We start from the raw sequence: 18,506 nt of genomic DNA on the forward strand, positions 1-18,506 counted from the left end.
AAGCTACCGAGATTCCCTTTGACTGTGTCATTGCCACAATCCCGTACTTGGCTGTCCTTTCTGTTGTAAATTAGAATAGATGAAAGCTGTCGAGCCAAGCTAGTGATGGAGGCTAATTTGATGTGATATAATTGATGAACTCTAAATCGTCACACTTCTCTCTCTTGAAACAGTCTGACTGGAGCTCAGAATGCCAGAGTACTTTGATTTACACTCTCTGTCACTTTTATATTGAACTTCTCAGTGTGGCAGCAGTGAGGGATTAACTCCTTCATAGTTTTTTTTTAATCTGCAGACAATGTATACACACTGAATGGTGCAATGCCTTGTGGAAACACTACTGTAAAGTTCAATTTCCTTCTTATTACATTATTGCATTATTACCAAGATAAAGAGAATAAAAACTTGGCTTTTGGTGCTACAGATGTTGCCAGTATGGTTTCTGGCACTTGGCATTGTGCTTCTTATTCTAGAACTGAAATTTAGACTGTAGTGTTAGCATATTTAATGCTTGGAAGCCCTTTATTTTGGAACTTCTGATCCAGATTAAATATTTTAGGATATGAGACCAGTTCTAGTCCCTTTGGTAGCAGTAGCTCACTAGGTAGATGTTTGACCCTTAAATAATTCTTCATTAAAATATTGCAAGCTTCAGACTTCCTTATTTAACCTGTTCCCTGTCATTTTCCAAGATACTTGAAGTCAGAGTAAACTGCCTTGGTTTCTTGGTTTCTTTCAAAGGGAAGGTATGTTCACTTGCCTTGCTTTCTTAGTTTTATAGCGGGAGTGGAAAGCTTTGGAATCGGTGAATTGCTCAAGTATTCTCGAGTAACCACCATTAAAAGGTGTAATATCTCACATCTGCTAAATCAGTTGTCTCAAACTTAAAAACAAAATGAGCAAATGAGAGCTGCTTTAATTCACATTATTACTCTGATCAGATAGCAGACCTGCATCTGTTTCAAAGCCCTTCACTCCTCTGCACAAAATGAGTTGGCTATGGCCACATGCTATTCCCAGTAGCAGTATGTGCCAAATTCTTGCTGACCTGAAAGTACTAGGTATGGTGAACAAATCTTTAAAGTTTGGAATCTTTCTCTGGATAAGCACACAAATTTCAGATCGGTATCTGAGTTTTACCTGGAGTAGCTAACCCGCATCACTCTGGAAATCCAAGACAGACAGGATTTCTTGCAAGGAGTTTTTGTACATTCTGAGTGAACAGACTTTTTTGGCTCTTCCTGATCCTGGCTATAACTCAAAACTATAGCATTACAAATGAGTTGGGTATGTGAAAAGTACTGTTATTAGGGCTTCTCCCAGGTGGAGCAGTGGAAACAGAAAGAAGGCTGTTAGTGGCAGGATGAGTCTTTCAGTGAAGAAGGAGGCAGATTACCTGCTGTAACTGGAAGTAACACAGGCCTGGCTTTTGTAAGGGATTGACAAGAAGAGCTTTACTTGCCTGATGCAGTAGCACAAGCTGGCATGGCATGCATGCTCAGCTTCTATAGGCTAGGCTATACAGCTCCATACACCGAGGACCCTTTTAGATAAGGGCAGTTCCATGCTGAGACAGGCTGGACTACTGCTAAGCATGTCTCTCTTTGGTCCCCTTTGCAAGGCAGTGAAAATGATGGTTATTTTGCTTAGCACTTTAAGAACTGAAGTTTGAAAGCATTTAAAGGCATCATTCAGTCATGGCACATCACAAGTTTACCTTCCTTTATGGTAATGTTCTTTGTGGATTAAGTAGGTTCTGAAGTACTGCTTTAGAATAGTTGTGTAATTGCTAATGATGCTGTACTTAAAATGTTGTATTGACATTATGACCGTATCAGTGTACAAATAATCTCAAATAATAGGTGATGATACAGAATTGCAGGTAATGATAAAGGCAAACTTCACCTCTATATGAACCTGCTGAACTTGCCCCAGAGTTTTCCCGATCGATATTTTCTATTTGTGTTCTTTCTAGCTTGTATTTTACAATTTCACTAAAAAATGTGGAAAGAAAATGATGAAGGAAAAGTAACTATGAGTCCATGGTTTATATTTATCTGAAAAATTATTGTTAAGATTTTGAGCATCTGAAATCACTGTATGGGTCCAGATATGGTGCAGAAACTTTGGCTTTTTCTAAATTGGCATAGCTTCAAGGCAGTCATTATAATTTGGACCATATGTTTTCACATCTATTCATATAGGAAACAGATTCAGTGCCTACCATTTTTATTGTCTTGCAGGTTAACAAATGCATTGGCATTATTTGCAAAGAAAATACACTTCCTCTGCACTTGAACCTCTATTTAAAGTAACAGTATGTACATTCCATCTTTCTGGTGTTGTCTGTGCTAGGAAGAGTCAGTTTTAAAAAGTGCTTTAATTAAGGCCTCTTTAAAAGCTTGTTAGTACCTGCAGTGAAAAAGGGATACAATCTCAAGCAGTAATGTGAAAAGATGGGTTAGAAAACACTTTTTAAATGTTTTCAGATTGGATAACCTGGTGAAATTTATTCTAGGATATTTAGAGAATTGGCTAAAGCGCCGATGCAATCGCAAAGTCTGTAAGGGTTATCTTTGAGACTTTAACTAGGACAAGTGACGTTCAAGAAGACTGAAAAAGGACAATTGTAATTCCTAGCTTTAAAAAGAGGGGGGGAAAAGAACAGCTGGGTCATTACGGGCCGGTCAATTTGCTATTAATTCTTAGGGAAAGTACTGGAACAAATGATTGTTTAAATAATCTGTAAGAACTTAGAAGAAAGCAAAGATATGAGTAGCATTCAATATTGTTTTTTTCAAGTACAAATCATGTCAAAGCAATCTGATTTCTTGATATGACAGAATGGCAGACCTTTTAGATAAGCAGAAAGAGGTAAATGGCATACGGCTTGACTTTTATAAGGCTTTTGGCAGTGTTTCACATAACATTCTTGTAAACATCCTAAGTAAACATGGTCAAGCCAAAAATACTGACATTCACATTATAATGTAAAACTATACTCTTAGAGTAGTTAATTATCAGTTGTTCACTGTGAAAAGGGAAAGGTATATCAAGTAGGGTTCTGCTGAGATCTGATTCTAGTGTTGATTTAAGTGATGGAACAGACCACATGTTTATTGCATATGTGACTGTCACTGAAGTAAGAGAGACTGTAAACATATTGTGGGACAGAATTATAATCTAGACAAAAGAAGACAAAAGAATCTGAAATAATTGACTGAAATGCTGCAATTCCACAATTCTGTAATTGGCAAACACGGGAATCTGCACTGAAGAAGGAATAACCACCTGCAAAAATGGGATAGGGGAAATGTTGTTAAGCATATTTCAGAAAATGAGATGGGGTTATAAGGGATTAGAAGTGAATATGAGTCATCATACTTGTGTTGTGCCAAAGGTACTGGCATGATATTATCAACAAAAAGATCTAAGGCCTGTGAAGTGACCCTTCTCTTCCACTGGATCAAGGAGAATCTCAGGCAGTTGGAGAATACAGAGGGGAACATTGAAAATTGGAGCAGGAGTGGTGAGATAATACTGAAATATCTGGTTCTGTTAAACTTCGGAAGGTTGAGGGGAAACTTCAAATTCATAAAGAGCTCCTGTAAAGAAGAGAGTATTTTTTCTTAGTTGTAGAGAGGGAAGTGCTCTCCACTGTAGACAGGACAAGAAGCAATTGACTTAAATGTCAGCAGGGAGATTTAATTTAGATTTTAGAAAAGACCTTTCCAACATGGCGACAGTCAGGCACTCTGGATTTCTGGAGCACCTGTGAAACCTCCATCACTGGGTCTTTTCAAGAACCTTGCACAACACATGCTCGGAGGGTCATAATCACACTGCAGCCTGCCTTGGTGTAGGATGACTGCACAGAGGTGGACAAGGTGGTCTCATGCTACTGTTTATCCCCATTTTCTTTTATTAGACAGTATTGACTATCTTTAAACCTATCTGAATTGCCATAGAAACAACCTAAAACTTTATTTCAGAGGTGGGAATAATCAGCTTGACATCTGTTGATGGAAAAGTCTGTTGTCTAAGATAAGTAACTAAAGCAGCTTGTAACTGTTGTGATAATAATGGATAATATTCATGGTGCCTCATTTCAAAAACAGTGGCTTAATAATATGGATAGGATACACTGTGATTTTGTTAATGTAAGGTAGTTTCATACTGTGTCTATTCCATTTATAAACATGGCACTTATGTTTGAAGTACTACACTAACAGTGTTAGCAATTCTTTAGAAGATGTTTTCAAAAGCATTTATTTAGGTGACACCATTGTAAATGAAAGGAAAGAGTTCCAAAGATTGGTCTGCATGATCTAAGATACTTGAATCTCTTTTTTATATTCTGAAATAATTGATTTTAACACATATTTTAATATATTCATTTATAAATAGCTGTCCTTGGCAAATACAGTAGAATGTCTTATGTGGAAACATTTTAACATATATAATTAGTGGATCCTGTTCTCTTTTTCTGTGCACACAGAATTAGTTTGCAGAATAAGTATTTTTAGAAACTTTATGTGAATTGAAAATGGCTCTGCTAGCTAACAGCAAAATAATCACGATTTGCTGAAAGGGTTTTTTAAAAACCACTTGATTAGGGAGAAAAGTGCAGTTCTGGAGTTAGCAAGGCCTACAGAAAGACTTAAGTACCTCTTGAGGAACCTTTAAAATGATTATTGTTACAGAACTATGTAAATGCGCAGCATGAATTCATAGTGCACTAAGTGAAATAGAAGATAATAGGATTAGGTCTCGTTTAGCACTTCTTAAATTTGAAAGCAGTGCATTGTGGTAGAGAATTGAATTTTGAGCTTATTATTGATTCTTAGCACCCAAAAAATCTTTCTATGGTAAATTAATTTTTAGGGAAAAATATCTGAAGATTTGTTCAGAACCTTATGTTAACATGAACCTCCAGTCATAAATTATTGGCAAATAAGTATAAACCACTGCATCATTTCCACTGCAATCAGCTGCTTTTTATGCTCTCACTCTTTTAAAAATGGGAATTCTATTCCAGAACAAAAATGGTCCTAAACCTGAAGTCACAGTAGATTCACATTTTGCTCTTTGCTTACTAATGTGCAATACATTAAATATCTGTTCCTTGGATCTAGCAACAAAATGACCTTTTCAGGGCTCATCCTTTTTTCTCATTTTTGATTTGTTCAAGGGAAATTACAAACGACTGGTATTTGGTTTCCAAAAGGGATACATAAAAACTTGACCTTTTGGTACTGTTATTTTTTGGGATGTGTACACTGTATTTTAAGTATGTCTTAGCTGTTGTTTGCTGGCCTATGTCTAGTTTAAATAACCCTTCATTTTATTCAGTGTAAAGCTAGGACCAGAAGTATAACTCCTCTCATTTTTTTTCCCATGACAGACCTTTACACACCCCTGAGATAATACTTTTCTTCAGGCAATTTTAAAAGAAAGCGGTGTGGAATAGGCTCTGATATCTTAGGAACTTTCCATGTAGCCTGTTACGTAGTGCAAATAGCATGTCATACCATCTCCATTGCTGTAATATCTAAGTGCCTACCTGAGGGCTCCCTTGTGTCAGTGCACTTCCCATTTAACAGAGCGGGAAATGAGTCACAGAAAAGGTAAGTGTCCAGGGTTATTGATGAAGTTCGTGAGAAAGGACAAATGAATCTGGACTGTCAGGCTGCTGTCCTAGGCATGGTTATTCCTGCTGCTTGGTTTCCTAAGCCAGCTTTTGTCCAGCTTCTTAAAGTCAATATGTTTCCTGCAAAAAACGAATGATGGGCTTTACACTTTTCCAGTGAAATCAGCTAATTTGGAAATTATCCATGTCCAGTAAGCTATTCAATGAGTAAATAAGAAATTCCTCTCCTTTCCAGCTATATAAATAGCTAATTTAATTTGAAGAGATTTATAATACCAATAGTTACACTGAGAAAAGTTATAGAGATGGCAATCTTTGTCTTGTACAAATTAAAGCAAATGATCAGAGCTACATTGAATTATCACTATGCGTAATTCAGTTTGAGAATAAGAATTTAAGATTTTTGAAGAGAGTTAAGCTGTATTTCTAATTAAAAGGCTTTTGATCTCCAAGTCAGATGTGTGTGGTCATTAAACCTATTTAAGTTACTGCTGTTGATTAAATATGGCAATAAGAAACCTCAAGAATGTGTGGTGAATGACTGAATAGTGCTGCTTAAACAGACTGTTTTTGCAGGGCTGTCCATGTAAATTTATTAATATTAATTTTTACCCTCAAAGTTTGTCAAATGCCATGTGATCAGAAGTTACTCAATGCACCTCTCCTTGATGTTTTGATGTTTTCCTTATTGGAAAATACTTTTTTTTTTTTTTTTTTGAAAACTCAGATTTGGCTCATGGCATTGTTAATGCTTTAGTCATAGCCTTTTAGTGTCATTCATAACAGCAGTTCACAGCACAGAAACAGGAGTTGAAGAGACCAGGTTGCAACAGTAGACAAGTCAGAGATGGGTGATGAATAAGCAGAATAGGAGGTTCAGATTAGACATTTGGAAAAATGTGTTACTAGGAGGGTAGTGCAACACTGGAACACGTTGCCAAGAGAGGTTGTAGAATCACCATTCTTGAAAGTTTAAAATACTCACCTAGACAAAGCCGTAGGTGACCTGATCTAGTGTTGGCAGTAATCTTGCTTGAGAAAAAAAAAAAAAAATCCACAATGTGAAAGAAGAAAGCCTAGGCAGAAGTCTGCTGTTGTTAAAATATCCCCTAAATAGTCATCCTTCCAACTGCCATATTCTTCCTTACATCTGAAGCAAGGTACTGAGACTGCCTGCCTCTAAACAGTTGAAAGGAAAACTTTCTTGGTCTGGCTGCCAAAAGTCTTCCTAACACCTTACAAGTGCTTGCCCCTGCTTCTCCCTCTCCTAGCTGTCAATCTGTCCCACGAACTTTGGCATACACACTTTTCTGTGCGTGCTTTATGGCACATTCTTTAACAAATACCTTGCTACCAATGGACTAAACTATAGGTGCCAGCCAGCAGGAGAAAGATCTTTGAATCGATTTCCCTATTCATCCCATTATGGCACTAAAATGGTCTCATCCTTTTCAGCTATCCTATTCTATCAGTCTCTGAAGAATATCTGTTACTGTCCAACAAAGACAAAGCACCTGTCATAGTTCCAAAAAACTCATGTGTTTTATTAGGGTTTTTTAAATCAAGGATTTCCTGGGAGGGTTATATGGAAAGCTGAAGAAAAGATCATAGATAAAGCAGTGCTAGTCAGAAGAACAGTATCACATTCCACAGGAGAGACCAAGTCTTAAAAAAAAGTGTTGTTATAAATAGGAAAGAGAAAAACAAAATTTTAATGCTTCCTGAAATACAAAAGGTTTGAAACATGTCAGCCTGGGCCTACCAAAATATTGTATTTGGTAATGTTAAGACATTGTAATTTTTGCCTGAAGTGTTTTATTATACCTGAATATGACATCAACATTGAAACATTTTGAGTCTAAGTCTAAATACTGTTAACCAAAATAAAAAATCCAAATGAAACATTTCTACTTAAGAACTTCGCAACAAATACATTTTCTCACGGAAAATTATACAAGTTGCTGTGGAACATCTTAACTTCAACCAAAATGTATCGATAAGAAGAGAATAATCCCTGTCAGAGTTTTTCTGATCAACTTCAAAAGTAATTTGTATACCCAGGAAAATATTTTCCTGTGATATGTTTATAGGTGGGGAAGCAGGTCCTATTTGAAAGGAATTTATTGACAATTTGAGCAAAACTCAAAATTAATATAATCTGTGGACCAAGATGTCTACATATCCATGGACAGTCGGCTGAAATGTATATTTCCATGAGAAGAGACTAATTATGCCAGAATGGTGTTTTTTATAAGAAGTGTTCTCAATTATATAAGTTTGAATAAGAAATTGCTGGACTTATTTATACTATCCTAGCATCCTACTGTTCTTCACTGATGACAAATACAATTACAGTTAAGAAAAAAACCCTCTATAATAAGATATAATTTAAAAATTAAAACTTTGAAATTGTTGCATAGTTTCAACAAAATAATAGAGATGCCTAAAAAATGAATTTTGTCAAAACTCACGGACTTATTGAGATCTAAAATTACAGTAAAGCTTTAAATCTGTTGTCTGATCAGTCAGATAAAATGCTTCTGAATTTCTCAGTTCTGTGAGGAAGTCAGGGTTTGAATTTCCCATAATTTTAAGTGAATATTTAGACATAATCTTAATCCTGAATACTGTAAATGTAAGGTGTCAAATATTAGATGGTAGTAATGTCCATCTGTTTTTTGTCTCCAAGTAAATATCTCTAATTACTGAAGAAGTATGAATTTATTTTGGTTGTTTGTTTAAGTGCAGTCAACTTTGGGGGATTTGGAAATGTAAGTAAAAACAGTGTAGTTCCACTATCCTATGTTTATTCTACCTGAGCTATGATGACAGCTGTGTGTTTTTTCATCTCTTTTGGCTGCTGATAAAAAGGTAAGAAAGAGGTTCTTCACTCTTCTTACAATACCTATGCTTGGATGAATTATTAGAGAGTTTTCCTAATTCTTGGCCTATTGGCTGAATTACAGGAATTTTCCATTACCTTTAAGGGCTACATGGGAACAGCATGTGATTGGAGCACAGTGTGTCAGACCTGAATGCCACCTGAGATGTGATAATCTGACTCACAAGATTTTCTGTAATTCGAATTTTGCTTTTGTCCCAATCTTGATACACGAACAGTTGCAAATAATGGGAGTTAGGGACTTTTTCCATACACAAAACTGATTTTAAACATCATAATATCTTACTGCCTTTCTCCTCATTCCCCCTTATTTCTCCTGTTCTGCACCTCACAGGCAGCTTTAAAATGGTGAACAGAAAGAAGCAGTATTTTGAATAGAGCAGTTTTCTTTGATGTGCAAGTGCTTGACTGCCAAATTCAGCAGCACTTCATGTGTAGCTGAACATTTAAAAATTTTTGTTCTTGTTTAAAGCGCTAATTAAGAATCTTTCTAGTACTTTTCTCAAATGATAGAGTTATAGAGTAAATTACAGAGACTACCTTGTGAATGAAAAAGTTTTACTGAACACATGGCCGGGAGCAGAGGTGAAGAAAACTGTTAGTCTTAAAAAACACAGGCCATATAAAATACACATTCCTGTATAATCTGTATTAAGTAAATTTTTTAAATAATCATTTGTACATTTGGAGCATAGGTTATTCTGCTCATTTAACTGTTTTCCCCAAGCAATTCTGTGTGTCAAAAAAAAAACCAACTTTTTTTTTTCCATTAAAAAGTAAGCATTTACCAATAGCTCTGTATACTTAAAATACTGTAATGAGTTCCATATGGCATGACTACTCTAATAACACTGTTTGCTTTTGTTTTTGTTATTTGGGGAAGAAAAGGAGCTAGATATATTAATTTTAGCATCCAGTGACTCAGTAGTTTTATGCTTTAAATTTTTGTGATCTCTGTTAAGGTTTTGGTAAGACTGGTGGATCATAACAGTTCTTTCTGGCTGTAAAATCTATGAATATATTACATTGATGCATAGTAAATCAGTATACACAAACTGCCAGGTTTCTTTTTCAAATGAAGGGTTAATACCTTCATTTTTAACTGTCTAGATATTCAAATTGTTTTTTTATTTATTCTGAATATAGAGCAAGTAGTTTCACCCATGGACCTATCAATTATTCACTTGTTATGATATAGTGGGATCCCATTTGTGCAGGTGCTTACTGACAAATACATTAAATGTTTATAAAAAAGGGCACATAGGAATATACTGGGAGGGAGTTAGGTGACTACTGTACTGTTTTGATTTTAGTGTTACTAGTGCTATTTTAGATTTCTAAAGACAATCTTAAAATGCAAATCAAGAAAGAATGCATGAGAATTTTACAAAATAAGCTTGCTGCGTTGTTACACACTTTAAATCAAGAGTGTTTAATAATAAGCTGCAAGCAAATATTTGCTTGTATACCTTCTTTTATTTCAAAGGGTTTCACTACATCACCATGCTAGCATCATTGAAATTCAAAGACCAGTATCTACAGTTTTAAGCTTTCCAAAGAAATAATAGGGAGTAAAACCCTAACAAAATGAAATTTAGATCTTTTCTAATAAAATATTTTTGCAAGCATTTTGTCTTTTCAAGATGCTGTGACATCCTGTTCAGTTGAAGGAGCACACGACTTTAATTGCACGACTCATTCACTTTAAATATTTAATAATACTTTTATTAGTTGCGCTGAACCAGCAAAGTAAGATCTGTAATATCTAGTGCTGGTCATCATTTTTATTCATCATGGTTTAATAAGCATTATAATTACAGATTGAGGAAGAAATATGAGTTAGCTTTGTGGTTTTGCTTGGGACTTCTGTGCACATTGGTGTGATTGGAAGGGATTATACAAGCTCTGTGAGCATAACTGAGCATATTTAAATACAATGATGCAGGCTTCCCAATACTGACACATTATTCTTCATATTTAAATAACTGCAAAAAGATACTGCATTAAATTATGAGTCCCGACACTATTAACTCCATCTGGCTTAGTACAGAAGTATGGAAATTTGAAGGCCGAGTGGACTTGTTCTTGACAGGTGTTTTAATACATGCTTTATCAATGGAATTGGACTTCAGCTATTTTTACCAACCATTTCCCAAATCTGCTTCCAACTCACACAAATGCCTAAGTTATTTTGAGTGCACAGTTAGTTAGGGGAGCTTTCATTTGGAGATTTTGTCCGAGTTCAAGCTGAAAGACCATTTGTAGACAACACAAGCCCTCCAGGTTCAGTCGTCAAGTAAATGTGGATGTGATAATTTATAATTTTGATATTATAAATATGTCTGTTTGCATGCTATTTGCATTCTTATGTTTTAATGGGAGGTATGGTAGGATAGCCTAATATCTGTGCATTTTTTAATGTTTTGTTAAAAAATCATTTTTTCCCCATCAGCAACTTATGCGAGAGCGACAGCAGATGGCCAGCCGCCCCTTTGCTTCTGTCGATGTAGCACTGGAAGTAGGAGCTGAGCAAACAGACTTTCTACGAGGGCCATTAGAGGTAGGAACAGTGGTGCTGACAAGGGACCATTGTGATTTGCATATTTATATTGCTAGTCTCATCTGCATCTGCTTCTGAAACCGAGCAGTGTCTGATTACCTGGAACTGACAAGTCTCAGCTACATATGTTATGCCATTTTCAAGGTGCATAGTTTTAATAGTATGACATGAGCTGTAACAAAAGCCACTGGAGAATCTATTAGCCTCGGCTAGAGTGACAGTCAGCTCACCTGGCAGTGCTTTCTTGATGGATAAGAGCTGAAGGAATTTAAGATAGATGCATTAAGGAGGAAGCAAACCTCATGCTCAGTCCTTTGAGTACATAGTGCCCCCTAGTTAACATCTATCTTAATTATCAGAGATTACAGCAACCAACCAAATAAATAAATAACGCAGCTGTGAGTTGAATTTCAATGTTCTGTCTTACATGTACAGGTTTAAACAATACAGAGTATACCTCTGCATATTTTCATTTGTGGATAATGGCTACATTATTGCATTCTTTTATTGTAATTGCAGTACAATGAAAAAGAAATAATAGTATGCAAGGCAATGTACTATTGGAATAGTGTAATAATGCATGAAATGCACTCTGGAAGTTTCACCTGCAAACAGAGGGAGAATTCCAATATGTCGATAATAATGGATATCTAATCTAGGTCGGGCTTTTGGTAGAACATAATTCTTTATTCCTTTACTTTTATTTACAATATTGTGTTTACAGTTATTACTTTATCTTATTTATGGTGGGACCTGGGAATGAGGTGTGATAGCTCTGAAATCTTTCCAGATTGTAGTTTTCTTTTCATTGCTGCCAGTTCCTCTTAAATTCAAAGCTTCTCTTACTTTTCGCAATAGCCTCTTTCAATGGAAGATTAAATACACTCTATCAAATCTCTGAGGTTCATGGAGGAGTGAGCAATGTGAAAAACAGATTCATAGCAGAAAGAAAAAGAATCAGCTCTTGAGTACATATCAAATTGAGGCTCTCTGTCATGTTACTGTATAGGAAGCAATCACAATTGTTCTTGCTGACATAATTTAAATACTTGGAATAGATAGGGCATAAAAATGTCATATCTCTTTGAAGAAGCTTTGCTGTTTTCTGACCAAATGCTAGAACACTGAACCCCCCACGTTCATCATCTTTCTGTCTCCTTTTATCTTGGATCAGAGGACCTCTCTAGCTCCCTAGACTGAGGACACAGTATACTGTAGTTAAAAGTTAACTTTTTTGAATGTGATTTCATTGTTTTTATACTTTTATCTGAGAACATTTTCTTTGTTGTCTTTTCAGGGGGAGGCAATGGGTGGGAGCTAAAGAGTCCAAACTCTGATTTTTTACATACTGATTATTTAATTAAACTTTAAAAAGTAAACATCACAAGTTAATTACCACATTTTCTTCTCTGGTATCTTTTATTTAGCAACTAAAAGAGGTAGATGTGGAAATATTTTAATTTTATTTTACAGTTTTTATTAGCTTTTTCCTCCTAACCTAAGTATTTTCTAGTAATTGTTTAGTGTTCCATATCTGTGATGTTTTTCCTAATTAATATACAGATATACACAGAATGGAGACCATTCAGAGTTTCCTCGGCATTACAATACACTGATCTATATCAAAACAAAGCATTGTGCTGAAGATTAGATGATTGTGATTCAGGGTATGGATTGGCCTTTGATGTGTACTCTGTAAGAAAGAGCTGTATGAAACTATTTCAGGTCTATCTTGAATTTTCAAAAGAAGGGCAATAAAAGTCATAGCTGCCATTCTGTTTTTCATTCTCAGCTGTCTTTTGATTTGAAGAGGATTTGGATTATACGTGTATTGCCAAGATGCAATGCTTAAACACAAGGATAGCATGAAACTAGATAGGTAGCTGTAACTTTATTTTGTTGGATTAAGTTAGAGTCACAAAATTATTTTCATAATCCTGTTATAGCTGGTGCCCATTGTGTTCATTTAAAGTTAGATATTTTTCAGTAAAAATGAATAATATGCAGTAACTTCCTTCAAAATGTTCCACTTGCATTGTAGAGGCCTTGCACTGACATGCTATGGGTTCCAATTTTAATGATGTTGCTTTGCATCCCCTCACCTCATACTTTCGTTGATATTGTGTGTTACTCACTGATGCTTTGGACCAGATATAAAATCAATGATATTGCTGGTATACTTTTATTGATGTTGTAATAACTCCAACACTTCCAATGACATTGTATTGATCCATGGGTCCTTTGAGCACAACATACTGTCATCAATATTTCGCATAAATTACTGCAAGACTCCCTTCAACTACATAGTAAGAATTCTGTTCATTAATGTCATCTGGCTTATAGGATGGTGGTTTTGTACAGCCAGTGTTCTATAATATTATTTATGGTCTGATACATGTCAGCATTCGTATGACTATATAATAATGCTAGTATGCCATTTTTTGGCTCTTGTTTTATTTTTGAATTTAATTTTAAATAACCAGAACAACTGTTTTACTATAAGGTTTTATGCATTTTTTTGTCCAGTGTTTGGAAAGCATGTCTAAAAAGGAAAGAATCTGGATACTGTGCTTAAAATGATTGACTAGTTTAGATAGTTACAGCATAATTAATAATATTTGGGTCTATTTTCAGTTAGCTGCAATTGGCAATAGGTCAAAATAAACTCTTGAAAAATTTACAGAGGAATGCTGAATCTCTTTTATTTCGGGCTCTCTTCCTATTTTTAAACCTTTATCAGTCAGTCTATCTTCCTTAATATTTTGGCAACAAAATGACACTATCCTGATATTAAGACCTTCAAAAGACGTTAAACTGCATCATATTCCTCCTGTTTTCTACTGTCTGAGTACGTTTTCAGGCATTGGCAATAGTCTTTGCTCTTCCCAATTTAAACCGTATAATTCAACTGTCTTTACTTTTTCAGGCTGCCTTTCTATATAGCTGTAGAAGAGAAACCCTCACGTCCCATCCCTAGCAGCTTCACATAGGTGGGGGTGCAGTCTGTTAATGAGCAGGGAATGAAAGCAGCAGAAACTGCTTGTTCAGAGGGTTTGGTAATACTGTGATATTTTGTGATAGTGTCATAATTTTGTCCGTACTAGAATCATGAAAAATGAAAATGGCATCATTGATAAATAGATACAACACTTCTTGCCACTCAGTGCCCTATGTGTTAAAACATTTTTTATTCCTTTGATTTCTTTTTTCTAGACATCTAAGCCATTTCCAGACCTGGCTGCGTTTTGCTGCTCAGCATATCCCAAAAGCTAAATCATTTAGGTTATCTTCATATTATGAGTCTCCTATAAGGCAATTTTTTCCCCCAAATATAAATCCCTTTTGAAGATTCACTTCCACTATGCTGCCTACAGTCATTTTAGTTAATCTGTATGTTAACTGAAAAGAAATAAAAATGTTTGTTCCATCCTGTTTGCCCTAACTTCTGGGTACTTGTCTGCCCATTCATAGTTTATTAATTTTTTTGGAACAGAGACAGATTGTTCCTGTGAAATATGGCGAGCAGTACTATAAACTCTAATGTATGGTCATCCTAAGTCTCTGAACAGCAACATCTACTCTGCTACATCTGCTGGAATAAAGACAGATGTATTATTGCCTGCATAAGAACCAATGCAGATTTGCTCTTGTGATGATCATACTTTTGATATCTGCACAGTATAACTTGGATATACTTTTTGCAAATCAAAGTTCTTTAACAATTATTTCTGCAGAAAAAAAATGCAGTAATCCTTTCAATCGTTTTGCCATTGAGTTACTGCATTTCCTGTAGAACTGCCACAGATATTAGGTTATTCTGTACTTCTGACAAAGTAAGATGGTCTCCAGAATTTTGAATTTAAAATAAAATCTAGCCTTTTTGCTCTAGTAAGCAGTAAGTAATATTTATGGTACATTAAAAAAGTTATGAATTTCAGGCACTTCTAGTAAGCATGAAACAAAGATCAGCCATTATTTCCCATTTATTGGAGCAAAATTGGAAGTGATTCCCCAACACTAGTAACTATCCCCATGCCAAAAATGGCTATTAAAAATTAGAGTGACTAATTAAAACACAGTAAAATACTGTACCAGAGGTTTGTGGGGTTTAGGTAATTGAAGTTCATACTAATAAGCTCTGCTGCTGGTTTCTCCTGCCAATAAAGTGTCAGGGCTTTTTAACTTGCTTTACAAATAAATCTAGTTTAGTTGGGTTCATTTTATTGTTTAATTTGAATAATTTAATGAGTAAGTTTTGAAATTGCAATGTAATTATACTTCATTATTTTGTACCAGTGAAACCAGTTGTATGCTTTATCAGCATTAAACTTGCTTTATTTTGATGACATAATGTCTTAATATCAAAAAAGAGGCTCTTTCCAACTCTTTGTTACAGGTCGTCAGATTGTCCTGTGATATTCTCAGTTCCTAAATTTAGTCTTGGTCTCAGGGGCTAAATTCACTCCCATTGTAAAAGGGTAACAGTTTATTGAAGATAATCACAGAATCACAGAATCACAGAATCACAGAATGGTTGAGGTTGGAAGGGACCTCTGGAGATCATCTAAGTCCAACCCCCCTGCTCAAGCAGGGTCACCTAGAGCACATCGCACAGGATTGCATCCAGGCGGGTTTTGAATATCTCCAGAGAAGGAGACTGCACAGCCTCTCTGGGCAACCTGTTCCAGTGCTCTGCCACCCTCACAGTAAAGAAGTTTTTCCTCATGTTCAGATGGAGCTTCCTGTGTTTCAGTTTGTGCCCGTTGCCTCTTGTCCTGTCGCTGGGCACCACTGAGAAGAGTCTGGCCCCATCCCCTTGACACCCTCCCTTCAGATACTTGTACACATTGATAAGATCTCCTCTCAGCCTTCTCTTCTCCAAGCTAAACAGGCCCAGCTCTCTCAGTCTTTCCTCATAAGAGAGATGCTCCAGTCCCCCAAACATCTTCGTAGCCCTCCACTGGACTCTCTCCAGTAGTGCCACGTCTCTCTTGTACTGGGGAGCCTAGCACTGGACACAGTACTCCAGATGTGGCCTCACCAGGGCTGAGTAGAGGGGGAGGATCCCCTCCCTCGACCTGCTGGCAACACCCTTCCTGATGCAGCCCAGGATACCATTAGCCTTCTTGGCCACAAGGGCACACTGCTGGCTCATCATAATGATGAAGTTGTTCCTAAAACAACTAGGCATCAGGAACTATCAAAGACCATTGTACCTGCACTTCTTTCTTACTTAAGAAGTCATGTGATATAATTTTTAATGTTGCAGATGTTGCTCCCACAAGCCTATTGGGCCAGCTGAACTCTGGACATTTAAAAATACTTTTAAACAATATTTTTGTATAAAATACTAATGGACCTGATTGATTGTTCTTTATTGTTATGGTGGTACAGAGTATCTTGTGGGACAACCAGACATTCTCCTCAGTAGGGGAAGGATAGTTTTGCTGGCTAATCTATCTCTTTCTATCTGTATCATGGTAAGTGCTGAGGAAGATGTAGTGTCAGGTATAGCATGCAGCTCGTGGGCTAGTACAGACATGATAGTATAGAACAAATTCCAGGTTGTTCTGAATAATTCCAGGGACTGCAAAAGCCCCAGCCTGATTCAGAAGAGCAGAAACATAGTTTAGATACACCTAACCTGTCAGTTCTTTTCAACGTCATTCAGAAACCAGGGCTGCACAGATTCTGTTTGTAACTTACCCTGAGAAGTCTTTGGACATATATGTGAAGACCTGTGGGTGTTTCCAGAAGTCTCACCCCTTAGTTTGATTCCCATTTTCCTAACTAATACTTTTATTTCCTAGTAAAGTTTTTTATTTGTTTGTTTTTGTTAATTCCATGTTTGGATTAACCAACTGACTATTAAACTACTGATTCTTCTTTAGATTAATGTGATATTACATACTGACAGCACAAGGGCTTCATGAAATGTGACCTAATTACTGTTTACTTGCACATGAAAGCCTACTTGCACTGTCACAGCTGTGTTAAGCGAGATTGTATAAATGAGATTCAGGATCCTCACTATCTGCTCCTCTCGCAGCTGGCTGTAACCTTAGTTTGTGCTCCCCATGATTCAAACAATTTGTAAACATCTAAAAGGAAACAAAGAGACTGGTAAGCCCTAACATGTAATCATTGTCAAGAGACTGTGTCAAACCAGTCTGGATTCTTTTTCTGTCAGGATAACAGGGCCTGTGGATGGGGTAGAAGCAGTGAGCGTCTTAGCCGTTGACTTTCATCAGATTTTTGACAGATGTGTTGACACACGATATCCTCGAGTGAACAAACTAGTAAAACTAGATCTAGATGAAACTACTGTGTGGGTGTGAAACTAGTTGAGAAACAGTACTCTGAGAAAAGCGGTCTGGTTCACTGTCCAAATGCGAGTATGCACTGAGAGGTTTTGGGGGGCTTCTGCTGAAGTCAGTTGTGGGTCTAATTTTGATTAATGACCTGACTGAAAGAATTGTGAATATTCTCATCGAGTTTGTCAACAGTAAACAAGAAGGAGATGCAAGAACGCTGGGGGGGACAGGAGTGGAGCATAAAGTCACCTTGGCAAGTAGGAAAGATGGTCTGAAGTAATGAGATACAATTCAATAAGCATACATGCAAACTAAGGCAGGAATAGTTAACTGCACAAATACAGAATGGGAAATGACAAATGAAACAGCAGTTCTGAAACAACAGACTGAGGATTGTAGTGGATCAGAAGCTGACTGTGAGTCAGCACTGTCATGTTTGTGCATAAAATGAGAAGGTCTGTCCTGGAATTTGTGGAATTTGTGAGCAATCTATTGTCCATAAGATATGTCTGTAAATCGAGTTCTGCTTGGCATTGGAAAGACTTTATCTAAGTACTGCAGCCAGTCTGTGACAGAGCAGCTCAAGGAGGACCAAATGAGGAGAATCTAGATGAGAACAATGTGAGCAATCAGAGACTTAGAAAATTCAAATGCAAGAAAAACTCAAAGAAATTGGAGTAGACTATTGAAAAGAATCAAATAATAACCTTCAAATATGCAAAAGGGTAGTAGCAATCAGGAGGGCAATAATCTTTTCGTGTGCACTGTAAGCAGCAGGTGGTCTAATGGACTTAAATTGTAGCAGGAGAGGTTTAGGCTGGATATCAGAAAAAACTTCTCATCATAAGAGTGAATCACTGGAAGCAATTGCCTGGGGAGGTGATGGAATGTCTTTTATTAGAAGCCCTTTAGAACAGGTTGGACAAACATTTCTCAGGAACCGTATACCTAGAGCTGCATTAGCTTCTCTCCTTTCAGTTCTGTTTTTATTATTATTCTGATTGACTCCTAGCTCTTCCTTCTGCATACTGTCTCAGAATTTTCCATTTATGTTGTTTGAACACCTTGATTACCTTTGTT

At 36.4% G+C, this 18,506-nt stretch overlaps 1 protein-coding gene across 1 annotated transcript in view; it reads left to right on the plus strand.

The window, feature by feature from the left end:
* ATRNL1 (attractin like 1) overlaps positions 1-18,506 on the plus strand; it is a 565,377-nt gene that overhangs the window by 408,047 nt on the left and 138,824 nt on the right. The window contains exon 27 of the mRNA XM_013948667.2: positions 11,005-11,112. Coding sequence (XP_013804121.2) covers positions 11,005-11,112 — 108 coding nt within the window. The remainder of the gene's footprint in view (positions 1-11,004; positions 11,113-18,506) is intronic.

This window comes from Apteryx mantelli, chromosome 7 (assembly GCF_036417845.1).
Source record: "Apteryx mantelli isolate bAptMan1 chromosome 7, bAptMan1.hap1, whole genome shotgun sequence".
Classification (NCBI taxonomy): domain Eukaryota; kingdom Metazoa; phylum Chordata; class Aves; order Apterygiformes; family Apterygidae; genus Apteryx; species Apteryx mantelli.